Genomic DNA, 25,185 nt, shown 5'->3' on the forward strand with positions numbered 1-25,185 from the left:
GGCCTTGCATGGAAGAAGAGAAAAGAAGAGGAGCTGTTGAATTATATAATTAAGGGAGCTTTCCTATTTGACAACTTTTGGGTTTCAACCCCACTGTTGGGGTGAATAAAAGGGGGAATTTAAAAAATAGCTTCATAAGTCATGAGCAAGAAGGCTAACATTCTGCCCTGGCTGCAGTGGAACCAATGCTTTGTGATCTGACAGAACCACCTCTACCAACAAGCAATTTTGGAATTGATAATTGATGTTGTAAAGAAGATAAGGACCTCTCTTCCCCTTACTGGGGACTATCCAGCTTGTGGATAACATGTGAAGATATACAGGCATGTGGAAATATTAGTATTAGATTGTCAGACATCTGAGAAGTTTGGTGTTCTATTTGGTTTTGTTTTTACCACACATCTGTCCTGTCTCCACCACCAGAAGAATCTGAAAGATTGTTGCATTTGGGAATATGATCATCTGCTGATTCATTCACTGAACCAACAGCCCATAACTTCTACCCAAGTGATCAGTGATATTTTTTCTTTTCTCTTGATAAAGTTTTTAGCATATTTCATCCAAGTGTATTTAAATTTTGGCCCAGAAGTTCTGTGGTTACTCTCAAGAGGGCCAACATTTTCCTTTGGGGTAAGGGGCTTTTGGAAAAAGAAGAAAAAACAGGTTATCAAGCAAGGGGGCATTACTACTCCAACCCTATTCTTTCTTATTTCTATCCCTTTTTATTCCCTGACCCTCTGCCCTAATTCCACTTTAGGGTGTCCAGGAAGATTTTGAACCTGTCCACCTCTGTGTCTTCGCGCCGCACCCCAGCCCGGAGCATGGGGACGGCGCTACTCCAGCGTGGGGGCTGCTTCCTTGTATGCCTCTCACTCCTGCTTCTGGGGTGCTGGGCAGAGCTGGGCAGTGGGCTGGAGTTCCCTGGGGCTGATGGTCAGTGGACACGTTTCCCCAAGTGGAATGCCTGCTGTGAAAGTGAGATGAGTTTCCAACTGAAGACCCGAAGTGCCAGGGGCTTAGTTCTTTACTTTGATGATGAGGGTTTCTGTGACTTCTTGGAGCTGATACTTACTAGAGGTGGCCGACTGCAGCTCAGCTTTTCAATCTTCTGTGCTGAGCCTGCAATCCTCTTGTCTGATACACCTGTCAATGATGGCACTTGGCACACTGTGCGGATTCGCCGTCAATTCCGAAACACTACTTTGCTCATTGACCAAACAGAGACCAAGTGGGTGGAGGTCAAATCTAAGCGACGTGATATGACAGTATTCAGTGGCCTCTTTGTGGGTGGTCTGCCTCCAGAACTACGGGCTGCTGCTCTCAAGTTGACATTGGCCTCTGTGAGGGAGCGGGAACCCTTCAAAGGATGGATTCGTGACGTGCGGGTGAACTCATCCCAGGCCTTGCCAGTGGAAAGTGGCGAGGTGAAACTGGAGGATGAGCCTCCCAGCAGTGGTGGGGGAAGCCCATGTGAGGTTGGGGAGGAGGGCGAGGGAGGCGTGTGCCTCAATGGAGGGGTCTGCTCCGTGGTGGATGACAAAGCGGTGTGTGACTGCTCACGAACTGGCTTCAGAGGCAAGGACTGCAGCCAAGGTAAGAGACCCCAACGCCCACCTCTCTAGAGGGGGCAAAGAGAGGGAATGGTGGGCATGATGGGTAAGCTTGCATGGGATTTTATTATTCTGGAAAATGTGTGTCTTTTTTCTCCAAGGTGAAGTCCTATCACTTCCTGCCTCTCAATCTTTGTATGATCCATGGTTTCCTCCTTGGTATCCTCTAATTCTTCCAGTAGCCACAATCCCCAATTTCATTTCCAAGCAGGGATTTCCCTCTTTCTTTGTTCACCCCTAGCTAATTATGGAGCATAACTAACTTTTTGTCATTTGGATAAGGGTATTTCCTTTATCTCTAAACTAGTCCTCTGAATCTTCCTGAATCTGGCATAATTATTCATCTGAATGTAGCCCATCTACTCAACCTTAGACTTCACCCTCACTGATTTACTTCAACTAGTCCTGATAACTATATAGGTACTGTTCATGAAACCAAATTAAAGAAATAATAAGATATTTGAAAGAGATTAGGCATGCATATGTTGATATTGGAGTTAGTGTGGGGATGGAATTGGAAGATTCACCATGACCAAGATTGACACACCTCTGTGAATATTCTTGATTAAAAAAAAAAAAAGAAGACAGTCATGGGAAGGCTGTTCCTAGATGGAGTAGAGACGACAGAAATGAGCTTTAAAGGAAAAAAAAAGAAGAGGAAGAGGAACATTTGATAATTGTTTTTGTTAATTAGAGCAGTAATAATCTTGAGACTTCCCCTTGTTCTCATGGCTATGAAGAAATCCATCATCTACTAAACAAAAAGAAAGCATGGTGTTTGATAAAGTTCCTTGAAGTAGAACAAGATAGGCCATGTGCTTTCTGAAAATGCTGGGAAATGGAATGTTTATTTCCCAAATTATGATAGATAAAATGAGAAGTAAGCCATGAGAAAAATGAGCATATTAAACATGGAAAGTTACTAAATGTTTATATATTAAGAATAGATGAAAAATGTTGAAATGCCATGTTTATGAGGATATTCCCCTTTGGTTAAAAACTGAGAAATGAAAGCATTAATAGAATATATGTTGTTACTGGGGCTTGAGGCAGTTTGAAAATCACTTTAACTTGTTGAAAACTAGATTTATTTTCCCTCCATCTTATTTTTACTCTTCAGTGTAATTCTGGTGTGTGACTTTGTATGATTATGACAAAATTCTAGCTCTTTAAGTGGACCAGTAGCTTAATATTCCCAAATTGGAGGATAAATATTTTTAAATGAGGAAAAGGCAGCATAAGAGTTATTAAAAACTAAATGAGAGGAAGTACATGGTATTTAAAATAGATATTTGATAGTCTTAATTAGAGAAATTAACAAATGGGTAAATGTCATTATGAGTGTATTGTATTGAATTGTATGAGTTATATTGACAGAAACTTTGTGAATACTTCATTATGTAATACCTATTTTTTTGGCTGACTCTGGGAAGAAATAGCCAACATAAAAATTATTAGGATTGTCAACTCTCTTTCACTTGGCACTTATTTTCAAAATTTCTTGCTTAAAATATGTAAATGTTTACTCTTTTTATTTTAATTTCAAGAACAATTTGGAAGTAGTCTAGTTGGACACCTTGAAATATTAGTAGACTTAAGAACTAATGGAAGCAAAGCCAAAGATCATTTCATCCTAAATACATCCAGATAATTATTGATAAGTCACAATCACTTACTCACAACATTTTATCAGGAGAATGTCTTCCAAGGTATATTCCACAAGTGAACTTTGCCAGTAAATTTCCATGGATGTAATATTAGACTTAATAGTCATATTTACATCCTTAATCTTTCCTTCCTGGGGGGAAAGTTGGGTCCTCATATGAATCAAAGGAGGAAATGACAGATATAATGGAATGGTTGTAGTAAAAATGTAATTGTCATGCTATTAATAGAAAAAGATATAAAGGACAGTTATCTCTAGAAAGTAGTTCATTAAAACCTACTGTTGCTTTAAAAGGTATGAAATACAATTAAATGAAGAACACATTAAATGAAACTTCCGTCTTTAAATTAGGTAACAAATATGATACAATGACAGCTGGTACTGTGTGGGTAGGTGTTTTTAATGAAAAATTTGATTTTTTCTGTGCATCTTGGATGCAGAGACTGAGGAATTATGCATAATCAGTAAGGCTTCTGCATAGAGGAGAGAGGGGAAAATAGTAATATGTCAAAGAGAAGCAAAATTAGATGTCTTGGGACCTGCGTTTTATTCTGACACATAAGGAGCTTTCTTTCCTGTAAAATGAAGAATACTTCCCAACATGCATTATTGAATATAATACTTGATGAAAAAGATTATTCAAACTTATTAGGATTCTTACACTAATTCCATTTAGAAATATATTATACATTGAGCATAATGGCAATTATTTATTCCTAAGCACTAAGGACAATATGAGGCTAGGCTACTATGAATAACACAGAATCAGAAAATTGAGAAGATAAAGACTAAAGTCATTTCTTCCCAAAAAGGATTCATTCCTTGTTGCTTATTTTTCCTATTAAGTGTGTGTAAAATGACTTCCTATTGAATAATTGATTTAGGATAAAAGTGAGTAGTCTTTTGAATTCTTTATTAATATTCTATACATATATCTAGCCAAGGGTCAACAGATCTATTCAGAAGCAATTAAAATGGAGCTATTTCTCCATTCTTAATTTATATTCAATTACCCGCAATCTTTTTGTCACATGTTAAAAATAACAGCAAATATTGCATGCATATGCTCCAATTCTGTGTGCCCTTGCATTACCTGCTTTTAGCCATAATAAGAAACATGACCAAGTAAGAGGGCTAATCTTTCTCTCTCACTAGGTCTCATATCCTCAGAAAAAATCTGTTTTCCCAGATTTATACAACATTTGGCTTTACTAATACATCTGTCCATAAGTAACTCACTTTTCCTCATGTCTCTCTTTATTGTCTTCTGTGTCCAATGGAGATACTACTGAAGAGAACAGTCCTATCAGGCCCTTTTTTGCAGGTAGATTGAAACAGAAGAGGATTTACTCTCATCATTGACAGAACCAAGACTGAAGCACAGATATTCTCATCCTCCAGCCAAGTATTAATTTTAAACTAGGCTGTAATTCCACACGATCAATATTTAAGTAATTTTATTTTATTTCACTAGTTTAAAAGTTGGGATTTGAAAAAATAAATTCTCTATATCTATATATCAATATCTATAATGCAATGGATGAACATAGCCATCAGAATATGATCATTGGCAGAAAGAATCCCTTTTTTCAAACTAATAGATGATGTTATATATTGATTTCCAATGAGCCCCACCATCTTTTACTACTAAATTACATCATTGTTTAGAATTTATATTTTACTATATTAAGCAATTTTCATAGTGGACTGAAAGAAATTATGATATGACAGATACCCATACCCAAGAATCAAAATAATAATACTTTGAAACCCTAAAAATCTTTAAAATCTTCAAGATGTAAATACTTCACTTATTTTATATTTTTGATAAAATAAGTTTACTTGAATTTTATGTCTTAAATTTTTTAATTTTAATTTTTAAAATTAATTTCATTTAATTTTCATCATCTCCTATATCTAAGAGATTACTATTTACTCTGAACCCAACATCTCAGGAATTTTTAAGTTGTCTAATAATATTTATGAATGTTATAATTTTGCATATGAACTTGGTTCCCTCCTTTGGAAAACTATAACTTTTATCACATTTAAAACCATAGAATGTCGATGTTGAACCATGTTCATATAATTGGTCTCCCAGATTTGTTCTGATGGAGAAATTAATAATAAGAGAGATAAAAGGACTTGTCTAAGATAACAGAGCTAGCCAGTGATAAGTCTGACAATAGCTCCAAGATACTAAACACAATGTCTAGTACATAATTTGCACACATAATATTTTTTTATTTCCTTAACATCTCACACTAGCTTCTACTAGCAAGGTAGATATTCTATAGAAAGTATGGTTTAATATGTATTTTTCTGGCACTATTATTACTAGATTGCCAGTTTAATGAGGACAGAAACTCTGCATTATTTCCAGTATGATACTATGCAGATAAAAATCATGTAATTCATCTTCATTTAATAAAAATGTAAATTGAATTTTCAGCTAGAAGAACAGAACACAAGTTTTTCCAAGTTATTTATTGAGATCTGTGTCTTTCACAAAAGCATCTCTGCAATTTTTAGATTTGGTCTAAAATCCATCAATGACTTGAGACTTAATGAAATGCTTTGCATGTATCAAGGTGCTCTTCATCAGAAACCTTATCTAGCCTAGAAAATCTATGTTTTAAAATCAAAGGGGAACAAGATTTTCAAAATTACAAACAAAGCTTCCCATAGGGCTTTAAAAAGATGTCTCTCCAACAAGGGAGATGTTTTGAAGAATGTGTTTTTGGATCTTTTTACTCTCTCAGATGTAGAAGTCCTCTATCCAAAGATTGAACTCTGGATAGTGAAAATGACACAGGTTGGAATTTTTTTCTCATTCTTTCCCCTTTAATCTGAATCCAGGAGCACTTAAAAACAATTATTTATTTATTTTATTTTAGCATTTCCCTTATGACCTATTGGTCTATTCATACCCTTAAGTTTCTGAACCAACTATGATTGATTCTCTCTTATATAATGGAGATTAGGCCTTTAAATTTGTGTCTGATTGTTATCTGCTCTAATCTTACTACTAAATATAACTCCAAAAGATTAATTCTGCATCAGGTATAATATTATATGACTATTAGTTTGGATTGAGATTATCAGATGCTGTCGTCGTTGTCGTCGTCGTCGTCGTCGTCGTCGTTGTAGTAGTAGTAGTAGTAGTAGTAGTAGTGGTAGTAGTAGTAGTAGTAGTAGTAGTAGTAGTAGTAGTAGTAGTAGTAGTAGTAGTAGTAGTAGCAGCAGCAGGAGCAGCAGCATATTGCCATATTATGAGAGGATGATTTAGAGGTGATGAATTGGCTTTCATTTCTTAAATACTTTTCTTTCATTTCCCTATAATTGAATTAGGCACATGCCTCTAAGTGGCTTTTAATTACATTTAAATTTTAAAAGTCCTGGAGAGAAGATACTTTTTTTTAGCAATAACATCATATTTGCTGTGAATTTTTCCTAAATTCACATTATACTTAGCAAAATATAAGTTCTTTGACAGCAGGAACTATTTTTCACTCTTTCTTTATATCTCCACTGACAATCACAGCCCCTTGCAAATAGTAGGTATTTAATACATGGTTCTTGGATTAAATTAACCTTCATATAAAACCTTGTTTCTCTTCTGGGTATCATGATACAAAGCATCATGGTAATTAGTAAGAATTTTCCTTGTTTTGATTTCAAGTAGTCTAGTTGTTTGTGGTTTTTGTCATTTTTTCTACTAATTTTTACTTCTGTTATGAAAGAGAGTTAATCTTGTGCCCCACTAACACTGAGTTTTTCCCTAGTCTACATACTTTCCACCCTATGACCTTGGAAAATAATCTGACTATTTTTCAGAAGACATTTGGACACTAGAATATTTGTAAGATCAACTTGTAACAAAAAATATCATCGAGCATATCTGACTACAAATCTTTAGAACCTCTACACCCCATCACACACTCAATTAACTGTTAATATATAGAGTTAGCAATTGGCATAATGAATTCAGCCAACTCATGGAGTTGAAATTCATAATCCATTCTTCCTATTTTACATTGTTTAAACAATTGTAGTATAGTCTTAGAGTCACTTTTTATAACCTCACATGGTTATGAAAATATATTTATATTTTATACTCCTTGAAAGAGTTAGCCTTGGAGGCAATCATGTTCATTGAAGTGCTCTTTACAAGTTCCTAGACATTTTGTAAGTGTTTGAGTTTCTGTGATAGAGTTTTTTCTCAGAAGATTGATGTGGTCTTGTAAAATTAATTTTTGAGAGTTATGCTGTAGAATAAATATATATGGATGCTTTTCATATGATTTGCTTATTTTTTGTTTCTTAAATTTAATTGTTAAACTTTGGGACTGGTTATTGTTCATTATGCTTTCTTTTGCTACTTATGTTGTAGGGAGTGGTAGAAAGTTGAGAAAGCATGAGATTCTGTCATATCTCTTTAATCCAGGTACTGGTGTTAGATAGAAAGGCATGGGACTCTTACTGTTGGATTGCAAATTCACCTTCCCATCCCTTAGTCTCTATGTTAGTTAAATTTCTTCAACTAGTCAAGAAATAGGTTGATTGCCCTAAAGTATCCAAATCAGCCTTGAGCAAGAGCTGAATTTCTGTCCCCTTATAGTAGGATGCCTTGATTTGCTCAAAGTTAGCCACAGGAATTGCTTAAGAACATGGAACTTGGAAATCAGATAATGATAAGGTTGGAGATCATGTGGAAGGAGTAGGACTCCTAGTTCTGGGCTTGAGCACTGACTTATTTGAACATGGATTGACTTGAGGATTTCTGCTATATACTTTGTTTTATTTTGTCAAGTGGAATCAGGACTTTCTCTTGTAGAGCTCTGATAATGACTCTGGAAATTGCAGTACCTTTAGGCTCTCTAGTTTGCTCATGGTGATTTGATAAATTGGGGGTTAGGCTATGCAAGGGATGGATTATCTGGTGGCTTCCCAGATTAAAAGAAACTCTTCAGTCTCCCACAGTAATTCTTTAGATAAAATGAACATTCAAATCTTTTGGCATTGTTTCAGAATGTCTCTAGTTGGATTTAATTACCTATCATGGTAATAAGTTATTTATCCCTGCCTGATATAAATAAAAGATCACATTATATTTTACTTCTGAAATGACTTTACTTATATTCTCTTATTTAATCTTCAAAACTGCCTTTTAAGATGGCTGTGAGAGTTATCTTTATTTTATAGATGAAGATACTAAGGCATAGGGAGATTAAGGGATTTGTTCAGGGTCATGTAGCTCATAAGTATCAGATATAGATTAGAATGCATATCCTCCTGATTCCAAATTTAACCGTCTCTGCTGCTTCTTCATCATATTCTATAGGCCATATCATTCTATGATATATGGTGTAAAGGGTATGGGCTGATAATCAGAAGTCAGAGATTTTTCCATCACTAGCTGAATAATCTTTGATGATTTACTAAACATTTTCATCTGTGCCTGTATTAAGATGGGCATAGTATTGTGGTGAAGATTAAATAAAAGAACACATTGGGTAACCCAATACTAGAGCATACATAACTTTGAAGAAGTTAAATGCCAGACAAATGTAATGTGCACAGTGCTAGCAGAGTACAAATGTTAATGAAAATATTTAAATTCTCACAAATCTTCCTTTGGTGTCATTTTAGATTCATTTTTGATCCTTCAGACTCACTATTATGCAACTGAATTGCTAAGGTTCTAAGTAGTTCTCTTATTACATATTGATATATTATTTCATTGTCAAATACTCTGCCAAGTAAGCAAGACATTGATTCCACTGTTTGTCCTATGTAACATCGAAACCAATAAAATATTGAGACTTAAATGTTAACAATTGACATGGTTTCTATTCATTGTGTAAACTATCATGAAATAATTCCTACTGTCCTAAATCTACTTAAAACATTGATAGCAAAGGCTTCCAAAGGAATCTTTAATAGTATGCTACAGAAATTACACTCTTTACATTAATAAAGATTCCATTCAAAGTAAAGTTAGGTTAAAAACAAACAACAAAGGTCATATTAATATGGCATACACCTCAAAGATCAATCCTGAGAGCAATAGATCAAGTCAACCGTACAAGAAAAATACAAACTCAATCTGGGGGGTAAAGGTAGAAAGTAATTTGTCTTTCAAAGACCTGAACTAACCATTGAATTTTAATTGTTTCCAAATTTCCTGTGTCTGCATAATATTTTAAAAATCACCTTAATAGATTAGCAGTCTAGGTTATATTAGAATTTCTTGAACAAAAGACCTATTGACACTCAAAAGACCAAATAAAGATATCCAAATGAGGTCACTGAGTAGCTTGAAGTAAATACTTGAAAATATGATCATTGCATAGTTTGGAATATTGGAGCATGTTGAATGAAAGGAATAAAGCAGGTACTCAAAATATAATTAATAATTACTTAATATTTCCTCTAAATTTAGCATTCCCATACCAACTGCCTCTATATTCCCATGTTTTATGATATTTAATTTCAAAATAGTCAGCCATTATTTAGTTACAGCATACAAAGGCATAATTATATTTTTGTATGATTATGAATTCTTCAGAGTTGCAATATTTATTTTGATTTCACCATCATTTAATAAATGACCCCTTTGCTTTGTGTACTATGTACTATGTGGACTGAGTAAAGTTAATAAAAAGATGAAAAATAATAGTAGTACTAATAAAAGTAATACAACAAGCAATGTAGTATGGCTTATGGAGAGACAGTCTTGGAAGCAGAGAGATATGGGATTTAAGTTCTACTTTGTTCCAGTTCTATACCAGCTAGAAATGAGATTATGGCCTAACCTTTTAATAACTCAGTGTTCCCAGATAACTCTCTATGAATGTCATTTACAGATAAGTTGCATGTCTGCATTGGTGGAAGTTTACATGCTAGGAATTCCAGACAAGTGAAACAAAAAAGAAAAAAAATAACTTTCATTAATAAAGAGATTTAAATTTTGCAATATTCTTTCATCATAACAACCCTTTAAGGAGTGTAGATAAAAAGATGAACCTGTGATATAACTGTTTTAAAAAAAGAACTTTATATATGTGTTGTTTAGTCACTTTTCAGTCATATATGATTCCATCTGATCCCATTTGGGATTTCTTGGCTAAGATACTGGAGTAGTTTACAGTCTGCTTCTCCAACTCATTTTACAAATGAAGAATTGAGGCAAACAAGGTTAAGTGAATTGCCCAGAGTCACATAGCTAGTAAGTGTCTAAGACAAGATTTGAACACAGGAAAGTGAGTTTTCCTGACTTCACTGCACCACAGAGCTGCCCTCATATATTAGGGAAGTATATTCTATGGATGTTGGTTGTATATTCATTTAACTTTAAAGATGACTGAATATTGAATCTATAGATGTCATCTAATTTAAAGAACTTACATAATAAAGTTTTTGGAATTTCAAAATGCAACAAAATCCAAAATGTGATATCACTTGCACACACCTGGAAAAAATAAAGAAGCAGAAAATCTTATCAGGAAGTGCAGTGTTTTGCTTCCATAAAATAAACCTGTTTAGATTTTTGTTATCATCCTTCTATCATGTTATAAAAGAGAACTCCATTTCCTGTATCTAAGGGACTGGACCAATTTCTGTCCCTTTAAAGTAAGACAAATTGATTTGCTCAAGGTTAGCCACAAAGAATTAGTTAAGAACAATGGAAATCAAATAATGACAAATGCAGACCAGACTCAGGGGGAAGTACACTCGGTATTCATCCTATGAAAGAGTCACAATGGGGAATGAATGAGAAAGTATCCATAAAACACTTATGATATGCCAGTCACTGTGCTAAATCATATGTATATAAATACCAAAGCAAAGGTATGTTCTGACTATATTAAGTTTACTTTCTAATCATGACAAAAACACAGAATGTATGATAGTCTCTAAGGAGGGAGGCACTTTGGTGCAAAAAGTTATACAATTGGATTGGTGACAAGTAGCATAGGGAGATGGATCAAAAAACCCCACTGAGGAAAAAAAATGACAAGAGTACTTAGGAGTGTATGAAAGAGGCTGCCACAACATGGCGAGGCTGTTAGTGAAGAGGTGGTGGAGAAGAACTTAAGGAGTCAAGTGAAGCATGGAATTCCTCAAAATAGTGTTTATCAGAGGCCAAACCCACCGAGAATATGGCACCCCAGGGTAGATCTACTTATATATGTCTTCTTCCTTTCTATTTTTCTTTTAATTTTTAACCTTTTTTTTTTTACCAATTACATGTAATAACAAATCTCCACATAAGTTTTCCTTAGTTATATGATAAAACTTCCCTTCTCCCTCTTAGTGTTGACAGGCTATTCAATCTGGATTATATATATATAATATATATATATATATATTATACATATATATTATCATGTAAAACATCTTCCATATTCATTTTTATAAGTGAGTAATCTTATAAAACAAAAAACTCAAATATAAACCCAAATAAACACCTGAAAATTGTATGCTTTCACCTGTGTTCTGAATCCAACTGTTCTTTCTTGGGAGGTGGATAGCATTCCTTTTCATAAGTCCCTTAGAATTGTCCTGGATCATTGTATTGCTGATAATAGCTAAGTTTATCAGAGTTAATCATTCCACAATAGTGTTGTTACTGTGTACAAAGTATTCCTGGTTCTGCACATTTCACTTTGCATTAGTTCATGAAGTCTTTTATTCCCAGACATGTTTTCTTCTGTAGGCTACAATGATATAAGAGGAGATGGAACAAGCTGTAAATAAAGATGTGCCATGTATATATTGAATTAAAAAAATAAAATATTATAAACAGAAAGGCACTTTCTGACTTCAAATGATGGGATGTATCTTAACAAGAAAATAGTGGAATGAATAGAATACTAGATTCAGGCAAGAAGAACTTTATTTGAATCTTACCTCTGATACTTGCTATGTTATCCTGAGCTCTTAATTCACTTTCCCTTTCTGGACCTCAGTTTATTCATCTGTAAAATGAAGGGGTTTGACTCCATTGATTCTGAGATTCCTTTCATCTCTAAAACTATGACCATAGACTTTGGCCCTAGGACTGAACACTGCTATGAGAAGGGAAAATTTACTTTGTCATGATGACTGCCACTGGTGGATATAAACATTTGATAGCAAGTTAGAATGAAAGATTTTACCAAAAAAAAAAAAAGGATCCTAATCAAGTTTCTTGTTTGGAAAACAATCTCTTTCTGGTTCTGAAGCAAAACCCTTTAACCAAATCTATAACCAAACTAGGGATGAATGGTGTCTAAAATAGCACTACTCTATGGGGTAAATCAGGTAGAAATGAAAGTTAAAGGAGACTTTGTCCAGGGGAATAATTTATATGATTTAAGAATCAAAATTTAGACTAGATTAGAGACTAGGGTTTCCATATTTAATAATAGACAAGATAAAGTTGATATGGATTCAAATTCAATTTAGGGAGCAGCCTAGGCATGACTTTGTACCAGAGCTTGGGGAATGCTATTGTCTTTGACCTAACAGCTGGACTATCAACCATATGCAAGTCCAGCTTAGTCTAAATTTTACTCAAAACCTGCTAGATAAAGGAAATCTCTCCACACAGGCAATGACAAAGAAACTAGAGACCTATGTTTTTCTTCAGTGCTTTGTTGTGTCTGTAATTAGAAGTTCATCTTCTCTCCTTTGGGAGATAGCTGGCATGGCAGCATATAACCAAGTTTAGTGCATGTTACAGATATACTAGTGTTCAAAGAAACACCTTTAGCATGTAAAATCAGTGGTTCCTGTTGAGACCACTGTGATTATATATTTTAAATTGTTATTTAGAGTAGGTATAAAATAATAAATGTTTCATTGATTAGTAGGACTGGTTAAAAGAAGTTAATTATTATACATATAATTTCTACTTACAGAAACTAAAAGACTATTATGTACTCTTATTGACAAGGCTGGACCAGTTGATTCTGTTGTAAAATATGGTGATATTTAAAACAAAAGAGACTTTTGTCCTTTCAAAATATAAAACTTTATTATATATGTGGTTTGATATTTTCATTTAAAGAAATTCAACTTGTAGATGAAGAGACAAAAAAATTTTGCCAAGCATCCTACAGCCCAGAATGGTTTACATGTTAATCATTTAAAACATATACACATATATGTATATATATTCACAAAAATGTATATGTGTACCTATAGAAATGTCCTTAATGCCTTAAAATAAGATACAATAACCTTGTTTGTATGTTATTTTTAAAGCATGCTTTTGGGAGAATGATTTCCTATTATTTGTGATGGTACTAGAGTTTTTGAAGTTATTTGGAAATGTCCATTAAACACCATCTCCATATTATTGATTGGCACCATCCAGACTATTACAGGGGATTGTGAGAAAAACTGACTACATGCAGTCATGCTTTAAAACTTTATTGATAGTTACTCACTAAGAGTACTTCAGTTTGATGGACCTTGAATTACCTTTTTTTTAATAAGTATATTCTTTGAAATGAAAATCACTACTTATTTTTTTATAAGCAACATATATTTTAGAGAAGGTTAAATTGCTAAATCCTTCTAAAGACTAACTAATCAGTAGGTAAGAAACTCCATGGATGAGAATATTAAAGCATATATAAATATTTGTACTTCTCTTAGTGAGTCACAAAAAGATAAGAATATCCTAATAATATTTGAAGGGATAAGCTTTTACATAATGACACTTTGTTGTGGGGGAGTCATTAAGAAATTTATAAGAAGGCACTTCTTTCTTATTAAGGGTAATGTCAAAACAATACTTATGCTTAATGTGTAGCTCATGGCCTACAGATCAGTTCCTACCAGGGAATATTATTGATATATCACTACATATTTATTATGTATAAGTTATATACATATTAATTATTAAAATTTACAGTTTTAATAACTATCTAAAGTTATTCTATTTTTATTCCCAACACTATTATTTTCAAACTTTATTCAAATCTGAAGACTAAAAATTAAAATAATATACCTTATCTACTATAATCAATTCCTCAATTTCCCCATTAAAATGCATTTAGATATATTATTCTTACTTTAAAATCATATATTATTCATCATGAATTTACCTTTTTTTCCAAAGCATAAAAAACTTGAAAAGATTTATAGTCATAACTGTAGTAGTAGTAGTAGTAGTAGTAGTAGTAGTAGTAGTAGTAGTAGTAGTAGTAGTAGTAGTAGTTACAGAAACTAACATTATATGGTGCTTTAAGGTTTGCAAAGAATTTCACAAATCTATTATTCTGTCCTTACATCCTAGAGGATTAGGCACTATGATATTCTCTTTTATAATTGAAGAAACAGAGAAAGAGTTTAAATCAGGGGTCCCCAAATTTTTTACACAGTGGGCCAGGCCGCAGTCCCTCAGACTGTTGGAGGGCCAGAATATAAAAAAAATTATGAACAAATCTGTATACTGCTGTCTGGGGTAGCAGAGGCTGCAGTGCTGGCTGTGATGGGCCTGTCACACCTTACCCAGGCCCATCACTGCCACCACTATACAGGGCAGCAGTATACACAGTTTGGAATCCTCTCCCCCAAATCGCCACTCACCATGTTGACATCTTCCATTGTGCTTCTGCATAATCTTTTGCACAGTGCCTCATTCTTGTTCAGTTACTCTCAGAACAAGGCACCACGCAAAGGCTTATGTCACTGGAAGTAGTACTGTATGTGAGCGACGCCTTGCTTTGTGGTGCTGTCACATACAGTGCTCCTCTCAGTGACCACCAATGAAAGAGGTGCCCCTTCAGGAAGTGTGGTGGGGGCCAGATAAATGGCCTCAGAGGGCCACATGTGGCCCATGCACCCTGTGGTAGTTTGGGGACCCCTGGTTTAAATGACTTACCCTGGGTAACATAGCCAGTAAATGTCTAAGTTAAGATTTGAAATCATGTCTTTCTGACTCCAAGCCTAACTCTTCATTCTCTAGGCCACTTCACTACCTCTTAAGTCACAGTGAATACTGTAAAAATAAACATTATTTAAAACTAAGTCAGCTAAGTTCTGTACACATTCCATTTTTTAAAATAATGAAATGAGAATCTATTATTAATTGTACATATAGTTGAAATTATATGTTGATATAAAGTTTAGCAATCATTTTCTAATATTTCATGATCTATGTTCCCACTTTTATCCCCTCCCTGAGAAAGCGTGTAATATGATATAGATTATATATGTGCTAACATGCAGTACATATTTCCATGTTTGGTCATGTTGTGAAAGAAGACATATTGCTTATACAAGAAAAAAAAACTCATGGAAAAAATAAATGAAAAATGGCATTCTTCAGTTGGCATTCAGACTTCATCAGCTCCTTCTGTGCTAGTGGATAGCTTTTATCATCATGAATCTCTTGGAGTTGCCTTGAATCCTTACATTGCTGATAATAGTCAAATTATTCACAGTTGATCATCATACATTATTGCTCTTACTGTGTATAACATTTCTCCTGGTTCTGCTCACTTCACTTTTTATCACTTCACACAAGTCTTTCCAGGTTTGTTATGATCATCTTGTCCATCATTTATTATAGCACATTAGTATTCCATTACAAGCATATACTACAACTTACTCAGCCATTTACCAATTGATGAACATCCCTTTGTTTTTCAATTGTTTTACCCAACAAAAAGAGTTGGTATAAATATTTCTGTACAATTATGTCCTTTTCCCCATCTTCAATCTCTTTGGGATACATACCTAGTGGTTGTATTGCCGTGTCAAAGGGTATATACACAATTTTGTGGCCCTATGCATACTTTTTTTGAAAGAGAACTTAGTGAATTGCATCTAACCATTTTTCTTATATATTTAAACTCAGAGATAAACTTTAATATAAAGAAGCATCATGACAAGCCAAATACTGATAGAAAGTGATAGGGATGAGGCAAAAAGCCTACAGGCCAAAGAAGGGGTAAGCTTTGAAGTACAGAGGAGAGGATAGAAACCAAGAACATAAGAGAAGAGATAGCAAATGATATGGTAGTGGTAGTGTTAAAGTGAAAGAGGATGTGATGAGAAGAATACTAGAATTGCCAGAAAATATTGTTTTGAGTCCTTGCTCATGTGAACCTGTGTGCATAACCTTTGGGAGCATTAATTTCCTCATCAGTAAAATGAGGATACTAATATCTTGCACTGTCTATCATGCTGGATGTTGTAAAGAAAGTACTTTAGATTATTAAGGAACAAAGGAGATTTGTTACTATCTAGTATTAGCATTGCTATGACTAGAGAAAAATATCTTTATTATGCTATATGAAAGATCAAGGGTGATAGGAAGAAAGAATGAAGATGGAACAGGAGAAGAGAAAGTAAGAACAGAAGAAAGAAATTAATTTAAAAGGAATAGTAAAGACAGAAAAGAGGAAAAGAAAGAAATTGGAGAGATTTAGAGACATAGATTGTTAAAACCAGAAGAGGTTATAGAGATAGTAGATAATCCTGGGCATGGAGTCAGGAAGGTCAGAGGAATGGATCTAGCATATCATAGGTATAAGGAACACTGTAATGTTATCTTCTTACTGTTAACAGATTTGCGCTTGAATTGCAATCTATGATTTTAAAAATGAGTTTAAATTTTGGTTCAAAGCCTTCAGAACTGAGGGTTCAAGTGACTTCTCTAACATCACTTCACATAGCCATTATGTCAAAGCAGATCTTGAATCCAGGAATTCTCAGCTCTAAAACTAGCTATTTATCCATTATTCAACACCTGTTCTCCTGGCAGGTCTTACCTAGAAAGGCTTATAGCACATGTCTAACAATGGATTGTTTACCTGTTGCCTAAGGAACTGTATAGCTAAGTTTGGAAAGATTCATCATAAGAACACTGACTACCAGATGATTTTTCTTTCCTTTGGCTACAGAAACTTATTATGACCATTTACTTAGGTGTAAAATGGTTGTTATCTACAGTGGGGGAGAGAATATACATACTGATGAAATTATGGTGCTTTGAAGTATTATAATGTCCTTTTAACTAAGCCACTGTGTTTTTGGTGTTTATCTAGAATAAATTTCAAGTACATGTTTCAATGGCACCAAGAACCAGAAGCACAAACTGGCACAATTTAGAAATACTATGAACTTTTCTTTTATAGATAAAAATATACAGGATCAGAGATTTTGCCATTAGTCCAGGTACATACACCTCATCGATAACAGAACTATTATTGTGTAAATAACTGACATTTTATTAATTTACCTGTAGATGATGGGTTAGTGAATGATTTATATAGAGGACATCAATTCTTCCTGTTAGTTAATTCTAGATTTGTCTTGGACCAAGTGTTTATAGTCCCCTAAGCTCCCAGAGAGGAACAGGTCTGGGCTCAGTGTTTTACCTTATGCAGGGGTCCCCAAACTTTTTACACAGGGGGCCAGTTCACAGTCCCTCAGACTGTTGGAGGGCTAGAATATTTATATATTTAAAAAAAACTGTGAACAAATCTGTATACCACTGTCTGGGATAGCAGAGGCTGCAGTGCTGGCTGTGATGGGCCTGTCACACCTTGCCCAGGCCCATCACTGCCACCACTATACAGGGCAGCAGTATACACAGTTTGGAATCCTCTCCCCCAAATCGCCACTCACCATGTTGACATCTTCCATTGTGCTTCTGCATAATCTTTTGCACAGTGCCTCATTCTTGTTCAGTTACTCTCAGAACAAGGCACCACGCAAAGGCTTATGTCACCGGAAGTAGTACTGTATGTGAGCGATGCCTTGCTTTGTGGTGCTGTCACATACAGTGCTCCTCTCAGTGACCACCAATGAAAGAGGTGCCCTTTCAGGAAGTGTGGTGGGGGCCAGATAAATGGCCTCAGGGAGACACATGTGACCCATGGGCTGGGTTGTAGTTTGGGGACCCCTGCCTTAGAAAAAACTCAGAGAAATAGATTATGGTCTCTACTGTTTATCTTACTGAGTACTACTTCCTAGAAGAGATTATTTAAAGTTTGTTTTGTTTGATTTTACTTTGGAACTCATGTCCCTCAAGCTGAAAGTGTCGTCCCAATCTCATTGCTGGAAGTTTTGAATACTTTGACCATTTCCAAACTAAGCAGGTTCTCTCCTCTTTAGGTTGGTGGCTAAAATGTCTCACTACACTGCCAAGTTTCACACTATATTCATGGGTGAATTTGTACACATATCTATTTGGCTTCGGCCCAACTACAACTTAAGACTTTCCCAGCCCATGTGATTCAGCAACCCCAGCCTCACTAGTAAAAGGGATTAAAGGAGTATAAAACCACATCTGATACAGTGAAGAGAAAATATGCCAGTATTCCCTATAAAGTATATCCAAGAACTTTATTAGGATGCTATGACAATTAGGATTATGATTTGAAGTACTTCATTACCATGAGTGTCCCAGTTAGTATAAGGTGCCATATGATCAAATGATCTTTATGTGTTAGCTATTCCTGATTCATGCCAGCTCAATTTTTGAGGAAGAGGCACAATGGCCATTTGGGGGTAAGATATGAAAAAATGTGCAACAAATGCATATCTTGAACCTGCAAAAATGAACATTCAAATCAATTTACATGCATGGATGAAGGAATATAGATGAATTCTTTTCAAAGTGTAACCATTCTGGTTGAGTATAAGATATCTTTACAAAAGAAATAGGAAGTAAGTGAACTGCTCAGCTTACTCATCCATTTTACAATTTTCAGTGGAAAAATCACATTTTTACTTTCTATCATACTGGCAAAATTTTAGAAATATTAAAGTGTCAATGAAGCAATTATTAATTACATGCAAGCATATGATGCAATTTAGGAAAACCTGGTTAGTTGCTTAGAATTTCCAAGACACTTCTAGGATTAGGAGCTGGGAGAAAAGTCAGTTGAAAGAATTCAAATTCTAAAGAAAACAAAACCAGCATATGGGCACTGTATTGTCAAATACATACACACACAATATAGGATTCTCCAAATATATTTTAATGCAGTTTATTTCTCTGAGGAGAAATATTGAATCTGGTTTCAACTCCTAGCTTATGGCTTGGAACATGGTAGCTATTTGCTTGTTAATTGATTGAACTGTTATGTCCTTAATATTCCCTTTATATGCCTGACACAGATTGACCTAACAATGCAAAGATGCCTATTATTTCCAAATTAGAGCTATTGATCTTGAAAGATTATTAAAGAAACACCCTGAGATCTTTGTTTTGGTCCAAGTTTATTCTAAAGGTTGCCCTTATTTCCATTCCATAAAACTGATTAGAGAAATATAGGTAGAGGAATAGCTAGAAAAGACACAGGAGAGAAAGAAAGTAAAGGAGAGTGTCAGGGAGAGAATTGAGAGAGGGATAGAATAAATGTGAGGGCTAGAACAAAAATGAAAATGAGACAGAGACAGAAAGTTTACAACTTTATTTTTAAAATATGGACAAGAACCTTAAAACCATTCTTAATAGAACACACTTCTTGTCCCACCTTAATCTCTCATGATAATCTAAATCCAAGAAATTCTTTTTGTTAACTTCTTACTTCCAGCAATAAATAGTACTCAAAAGTTCAATTATATCTCTTCCCAAACTCAAAACTGTCATTCAGAGATTCTACACTTTCTCTATTTCTCAATATATCTTTTTCCTCATGAGGTACATTTCCTAAAGAAATAAAACATCACAGGCAATTAAAATATTTAAGGTGAGAGAGACTTAAAAGCTTAGAATGTCAAAGTATTCAGTAAAATAGTTCAGCAACACAAGTCAAATTTACTGTATTTGTATTTTGTTTTGTTTTGTTTTCCCAGTGCCACAGTTCCTGGAATTTAGTAAATGCATAATAAATGCTTTTAAACTGATTTTTTGACTGAGAACGTCACAAAATGCAGGGCAGTAAATGAGAATGATGGCATCAGGTCAGGTCCACTTGATTCCTAGGTAGAATTAGATATACCACTGTGGTATAAAAGACAAGTCTGGTTTATTTTATAGGATTATTATATGGATTTAACATGTCTAGACATTGGGTTAAGGAAGCAAAGAGCCTGATTCTGGACACTGGTGCTGAATAATACTTGCATGGGAAGTGGATAATGGTGAGAAGACTCCTGGAGAATTGACTGAGATTCAAACTCTTGACTGGTGGGAAAATGGTTTTGACACCATTCTGATCTTACTCTGATAATGTGAATCTAAGGGTTTTGAGATTTCTATGGGGGATTCTTCATTATATATGTTGAGGAGGCCAGAATTTGTCACCAACTATCATTTAAAATATTTAGTAGCAAAAGTAAGAATATCACATCTAGGAAAATAGGTATAACAAGTGTGAAAATAAACTGGAGATGAAAAGGGGAAAAAAAGAAATGCAGAATGAGCTGAGATTTTATGTATCATTTGTTATCTGAATCCACCCACATTCAGGGAATATGAAACTTGGGGAATTCGGTGTGTAAAAATGAAAAGGTATGTGTGTTGGGGGAGAAGCTGTTAAAAGATATACTTAAGCATGTGTATAAGAGATCTTGCTCAGAATTTATTTCAGAGACACTGGAGTACAGTGACAGAAAGTTAAGACTATTTGTGTAAATCATCCCTAGGCCAAGAGCTTTACAGCAGTCAGTACCATGGCTTACTCAAGCACATCTGAGTTGAGGATCCATCCAACCTTGGAATGTTGTATTCTCTTTTTGTGTCATTTGTCTTGTGTATGTATGTGCTTGTTTAATAGTCTAGTGGTAGAGGATAGATTTCTGATTTCTCTAGTTTCTTTGATTACTTCCAAATAGAGAATTGTGTTATGCATATGACAAAGTGTTACTGAATAAATGCCACTACAAACACAGCTGAAATTGGTCTTAAGAGATCATTTAGTACATTCCACTGGATGGCCATTAAATGCTAAGTCCAAAAGAGGTTGTCTCTCCTTTTGTGATTATTTCCAGGAATTAAGATTTAAGAGCTCCCCTTTTCAGTGTTTACTCTGAAATGAGCGAATAGACAGAGACTTTTTTTCTTGGATCCTAGGATCTCACTGAAATTCATTTTCCTCTTTTGTTTCTCTGTGGAGACAATATATATGTGTATATATATAATTGCCAGTTTTCTTTATTTGTCAAGTTGCATTATCTACTGTTTTTTTAATCCCTAGCATTCTTACAAATATCTCCATTAGATTATCAAGAAAGTCTATGCTCCTATAAAAGGTATATACTTTTGTATTCCCTAAATTATACACACACATACATACATACATACAAAATGGGTATGTGAATATACACACTTAAATGAATTAGGGATCCTATCTGGATTTTATTTTGGGTACAATTATCTAATATGACAAATGAACAAAAATTTGACCAATTACCCCTTGGCCAAGTATCCTATTGCATTAGAGAGACATGCATAAATATGTACATACATGCGTCTCTTTATATATACAGACATGCACAAACACATAGATATAACAAGAAAGGGAGAGAGAGAATTATAAATGGCGATAAAAGAGAGGAGAAAGAAAAGGGGGCACATACACTTCAATAATTTTTGCATTTCTGATATCCATGTGTGTACTTTTATTATTAAAGATTGCAAACCCCTTCATTCTTTCCTAAATGTGTGTGTGTATGTGTGTGTGTGTGTGTGTGTGTGTGCAAATTGTGGTCCCAAACAAAATCATTACTAGCAATCAATCCTTATGAACTGACTTGTTCTGAACTCAACTGAAGTGACCCTCAGGTGACTTACTTTATAAAGTATATCACTGGGCCAATATTTAAATTTTTCTAGGTAAGTAAAACCTGACAGAATTTGTATTTTCAGGGTCATGGCTTTGGAGAAGTCAGGATTATTTACCACATTGATGGAAGGAAATAAAGAAACTCCAGGGATTTTAGGCAGTTGCCAATTTTGGCTATAGGTAATTTAAGGAGTCTTCCAAAATATAAGGCATTGTTAAAATAACTTTTCTCCTCATTTAAATGAATTTCTTGTTTAATTATTATAGTTTTGCCTAGCATTTATTTTCTAACACAATATGATAAGTAACCAATTCTAAAAAGTCAGTCACTTTTATTTTGACAGAGTTGGGAAATGACTAAAAAAGTTATAGTCCATGAATATAATAGAATATTATTGCTGTAATTGTAATTATATGTAATTGTATGTAATTATATGCTGTAATTGTAAAAGACAGGATTCAGAGAAATCTTGGAGGTAGAGAGAGAACATGGAACACTAAATGTCCAAATATCATTATTAAAAATTCTATGTACTCGTAATTAAGAAAAAATATATTTTAAAATAATAGAAAGGGATGAATGGTTTAGGTTGTAAAGGCCTTTAAACCCAAACAGAAGATGCAATGCAATGCAAAATATTTTATGTATTATAATGTGACTTGAGTTGCTGATTAATTAAGTAACTTGGTCAGAGCTGTGATTTAGGTACAAGTAATTCAGAGGGTAATAATGTATAGTACTCTCAAAAGTGCTGAAAGAAGAGAAATTTTAGAATCCTAAGGAATAGGAGCAAATCAGTAAGGGAAAATTCAGTATCTCTAGGAATGTCATATAATCTAATCAATTTATATTCTTAAGCCAGTTTCTGTCTTTCACTTGCTTATGTCTATGCCAAGAACTTTTATCACTGAACATATGGCTTAATTACTTGTTGTATTGGCCAAAATGAACTAGGTGACATGTACCTTAATATAACTTCAAGACTATTTTTGGATAGATTATCTTTTTGTTAAACCTAATGTAGACACAACCTGTATCTATTTCCCAACAGTAATCTGCCTCTTTTATGAACCCTGTGGTATATTTAATGTACCTGGTACATCATTTCCTTCTTTTTTTCCTAGTATCCTTTTGGAATCTCTTTTCCTTTAGATTTTCTGACTTACTATTCCCTTTTTTTACAATAAATTATTTTATCCTATATCCATAATAAATTGTGGCAACAGTAAGTTGAATTCCAGGATTGTAAAATTATTGAAGAGATGGAAATGTCATCATAGAAATATTTCATCTCATCTAAATACATTATTTCTGTGCATTTGTAAACATTTTAGCAAATTTCTTATGAAAATTTTAACTTTTGTGATCAAATTACAATAATGAAAATAGTAGCATGAATAATTTATTAGAGGAAACCTTGTAGTAAAAGGAGAGAAGAAATAATATTCATAAAAGAATATGCTGGAATAATGATGCTTATATAGACCTTCATTTAAAAAATAAAATCAAAACAAAAAATAACACACAAAAACCAGATATGCAATTGGCCACATGACTGTCATTTAACATCTATAGATTTCCATGTTATAATCTGCAAAATGAAGATACAAATACTTGACTTTCTGACAGTATTGTTGAAAGGAAAAACACTTTTTAAAATTAACCTCCTATATAAATGTCAACCTCCTATATAAATGTTATTTTCATTATCATATCTGAAGTATGTAATTTTAAAAGAAAATAATATATATAAAACAAAAAGGCAGAGTTTAAAATGCATTCTTCCCTAAGTAGTATGAACGTCATAAAAATACTGGCCATAAAGTGTAATGGACCTAAATTATTTTGGTAATTGTAACAAAACAAATTAAGCTTAACAGGGAGTAATTATAACTTTTTGTGAAAGACAGAATAGAAACAATGGTTTTTATGCTACATTTGCTTTTGACTCTGTCAAATAGAAATAACAATAGAACACATAACAACTCACCTAATGCTTATCATTAAATGAGTATTGTATTAATCTCTTTCAGAAAATATATATTTCTCTGTCTGACCACTATGCATTCCAAATATATTTCAAGAATTTCTATTGCTCATGATTGATTCAGTTAAAATCTTGAAGAATGATCAACATCAGTCTCAGATCAAGTCTAAATTGTTCAAAGAGAGAATAATGTAGAATTTGGGTGCAATATCTATGTATGACTGCTTTTGGATAATTAGGATGTTGGTTAGTACAAAAAGAGAAAAATATATAAAATTTGTCAAATGAAATTAATTTGGTAGTGTTCTTGTTTACTGTAATTAAAATCATTTACTCATAGACCCATAATGGCATAGAAGGAAAATCAATGAAGACTATTTAGAAAATGATCCTTAACTATATGACTTTGAGCATAAGACTGTGGAACTTTCTTTAAGCAGCCTTTTATCAATGTGGTAACTAATTACAGAGGGGAAAAAAACAGTGATGAGAGGAGACCATGGGGTAAAAGATTATGTAAAAGATCAGAGTGGAAGAGGTAATGATAGCTGGAAGAGTGACAGAGTTAAAGATAGAGAACAGTTAAATTTTGTAGAAAACTCTGGCATTTCCTTTATATGTGTGTTTCCTTGAGAAATGAAAACCATAATCCCTGCATGACTTTTCATCCTGCATCTTGTGTAGCTCTCATCTATGTTTTATCACAAATCCTCCATAGCATCAACTTTCACATGCTGAAGACCTCTTCCTTTTCATATCCTTATCAGATCAATGGATAATGCACATTAATCACCTATTTCATTTTCATTGTATGATTGGTTTCATCATTTTTTCTGGTCATATCTGGCCTTCTTGATGCCACCTGCACTCTGTTATCTGCCCATAATATGACTTTTCATTGTCCTTGTCTCTAATGTTGGTTGTCTTATGTGACTGGCATGTGGTATTTCATTAGTTCCATTTTTAATGGCATCAGCAAAAAATGATATTAAAAGATGTTTTAGAAGCAGTGAATCTTTGGAATCCATTAGAGAACTGTACAATTACCATAAGCAATTTGGCTGTATCTTTTCTCGCTACTCAATCTCAGCACCAATGAGCCCAAGGTACCCTTGTTCTTTCTATCTATCTATTCCTTTCTCTCTCTCTCTCTCTCTCTCTCTCTCTCTCTCTCTCTC

The 25,185-nt window shown here is 34.0% G+C and overlaps 1 protein-coding gene across 44 annotated transcripts in view; it reads left to right on the forward strand.

Annotated features, from left to right (window-relative positions):
• Positions 1–25,185, forward strand: part of NRXN1 (neurexin 1) — a 1,454,617-nt gene that overhangs the window by 3,819 nt on the left and 1,425,613 nt on the right. For all 44 annotated transcript variants that reach the window (XM_003339683.3, XM_056823682.1, XM_056823689.1 and 41 more), the window contains exon 2: positions 1–1,593. This exon is cut by the window's left edge and continues 68 nt beyond it. In XM_003339683.3, coding sequence (XP_003339731.1) covers positions 822–1,593 — 772 coding nt within the window. In that variant the 5' untranslated portion in view covers positions 1–821. The remainder of the gene's footprint in view (positions 1,594–25,185) is intronic.

This window comes from Monodelphis domestica, chromosome 1 (genome assembly GCF_027887165.1).
Source record: "Monodelphis domestica isolate mMonDom1 chromosome 1, mMonDom1.pri, whole genome shotgun sequence".
Taxonomy (NCBI): domain Eukaryota; kingdom Metazoa; phylum Chordata; class Mammalia; order Didelphimorphia; family Didelphidae; genus Monodelphis; species Monodelphis domestica.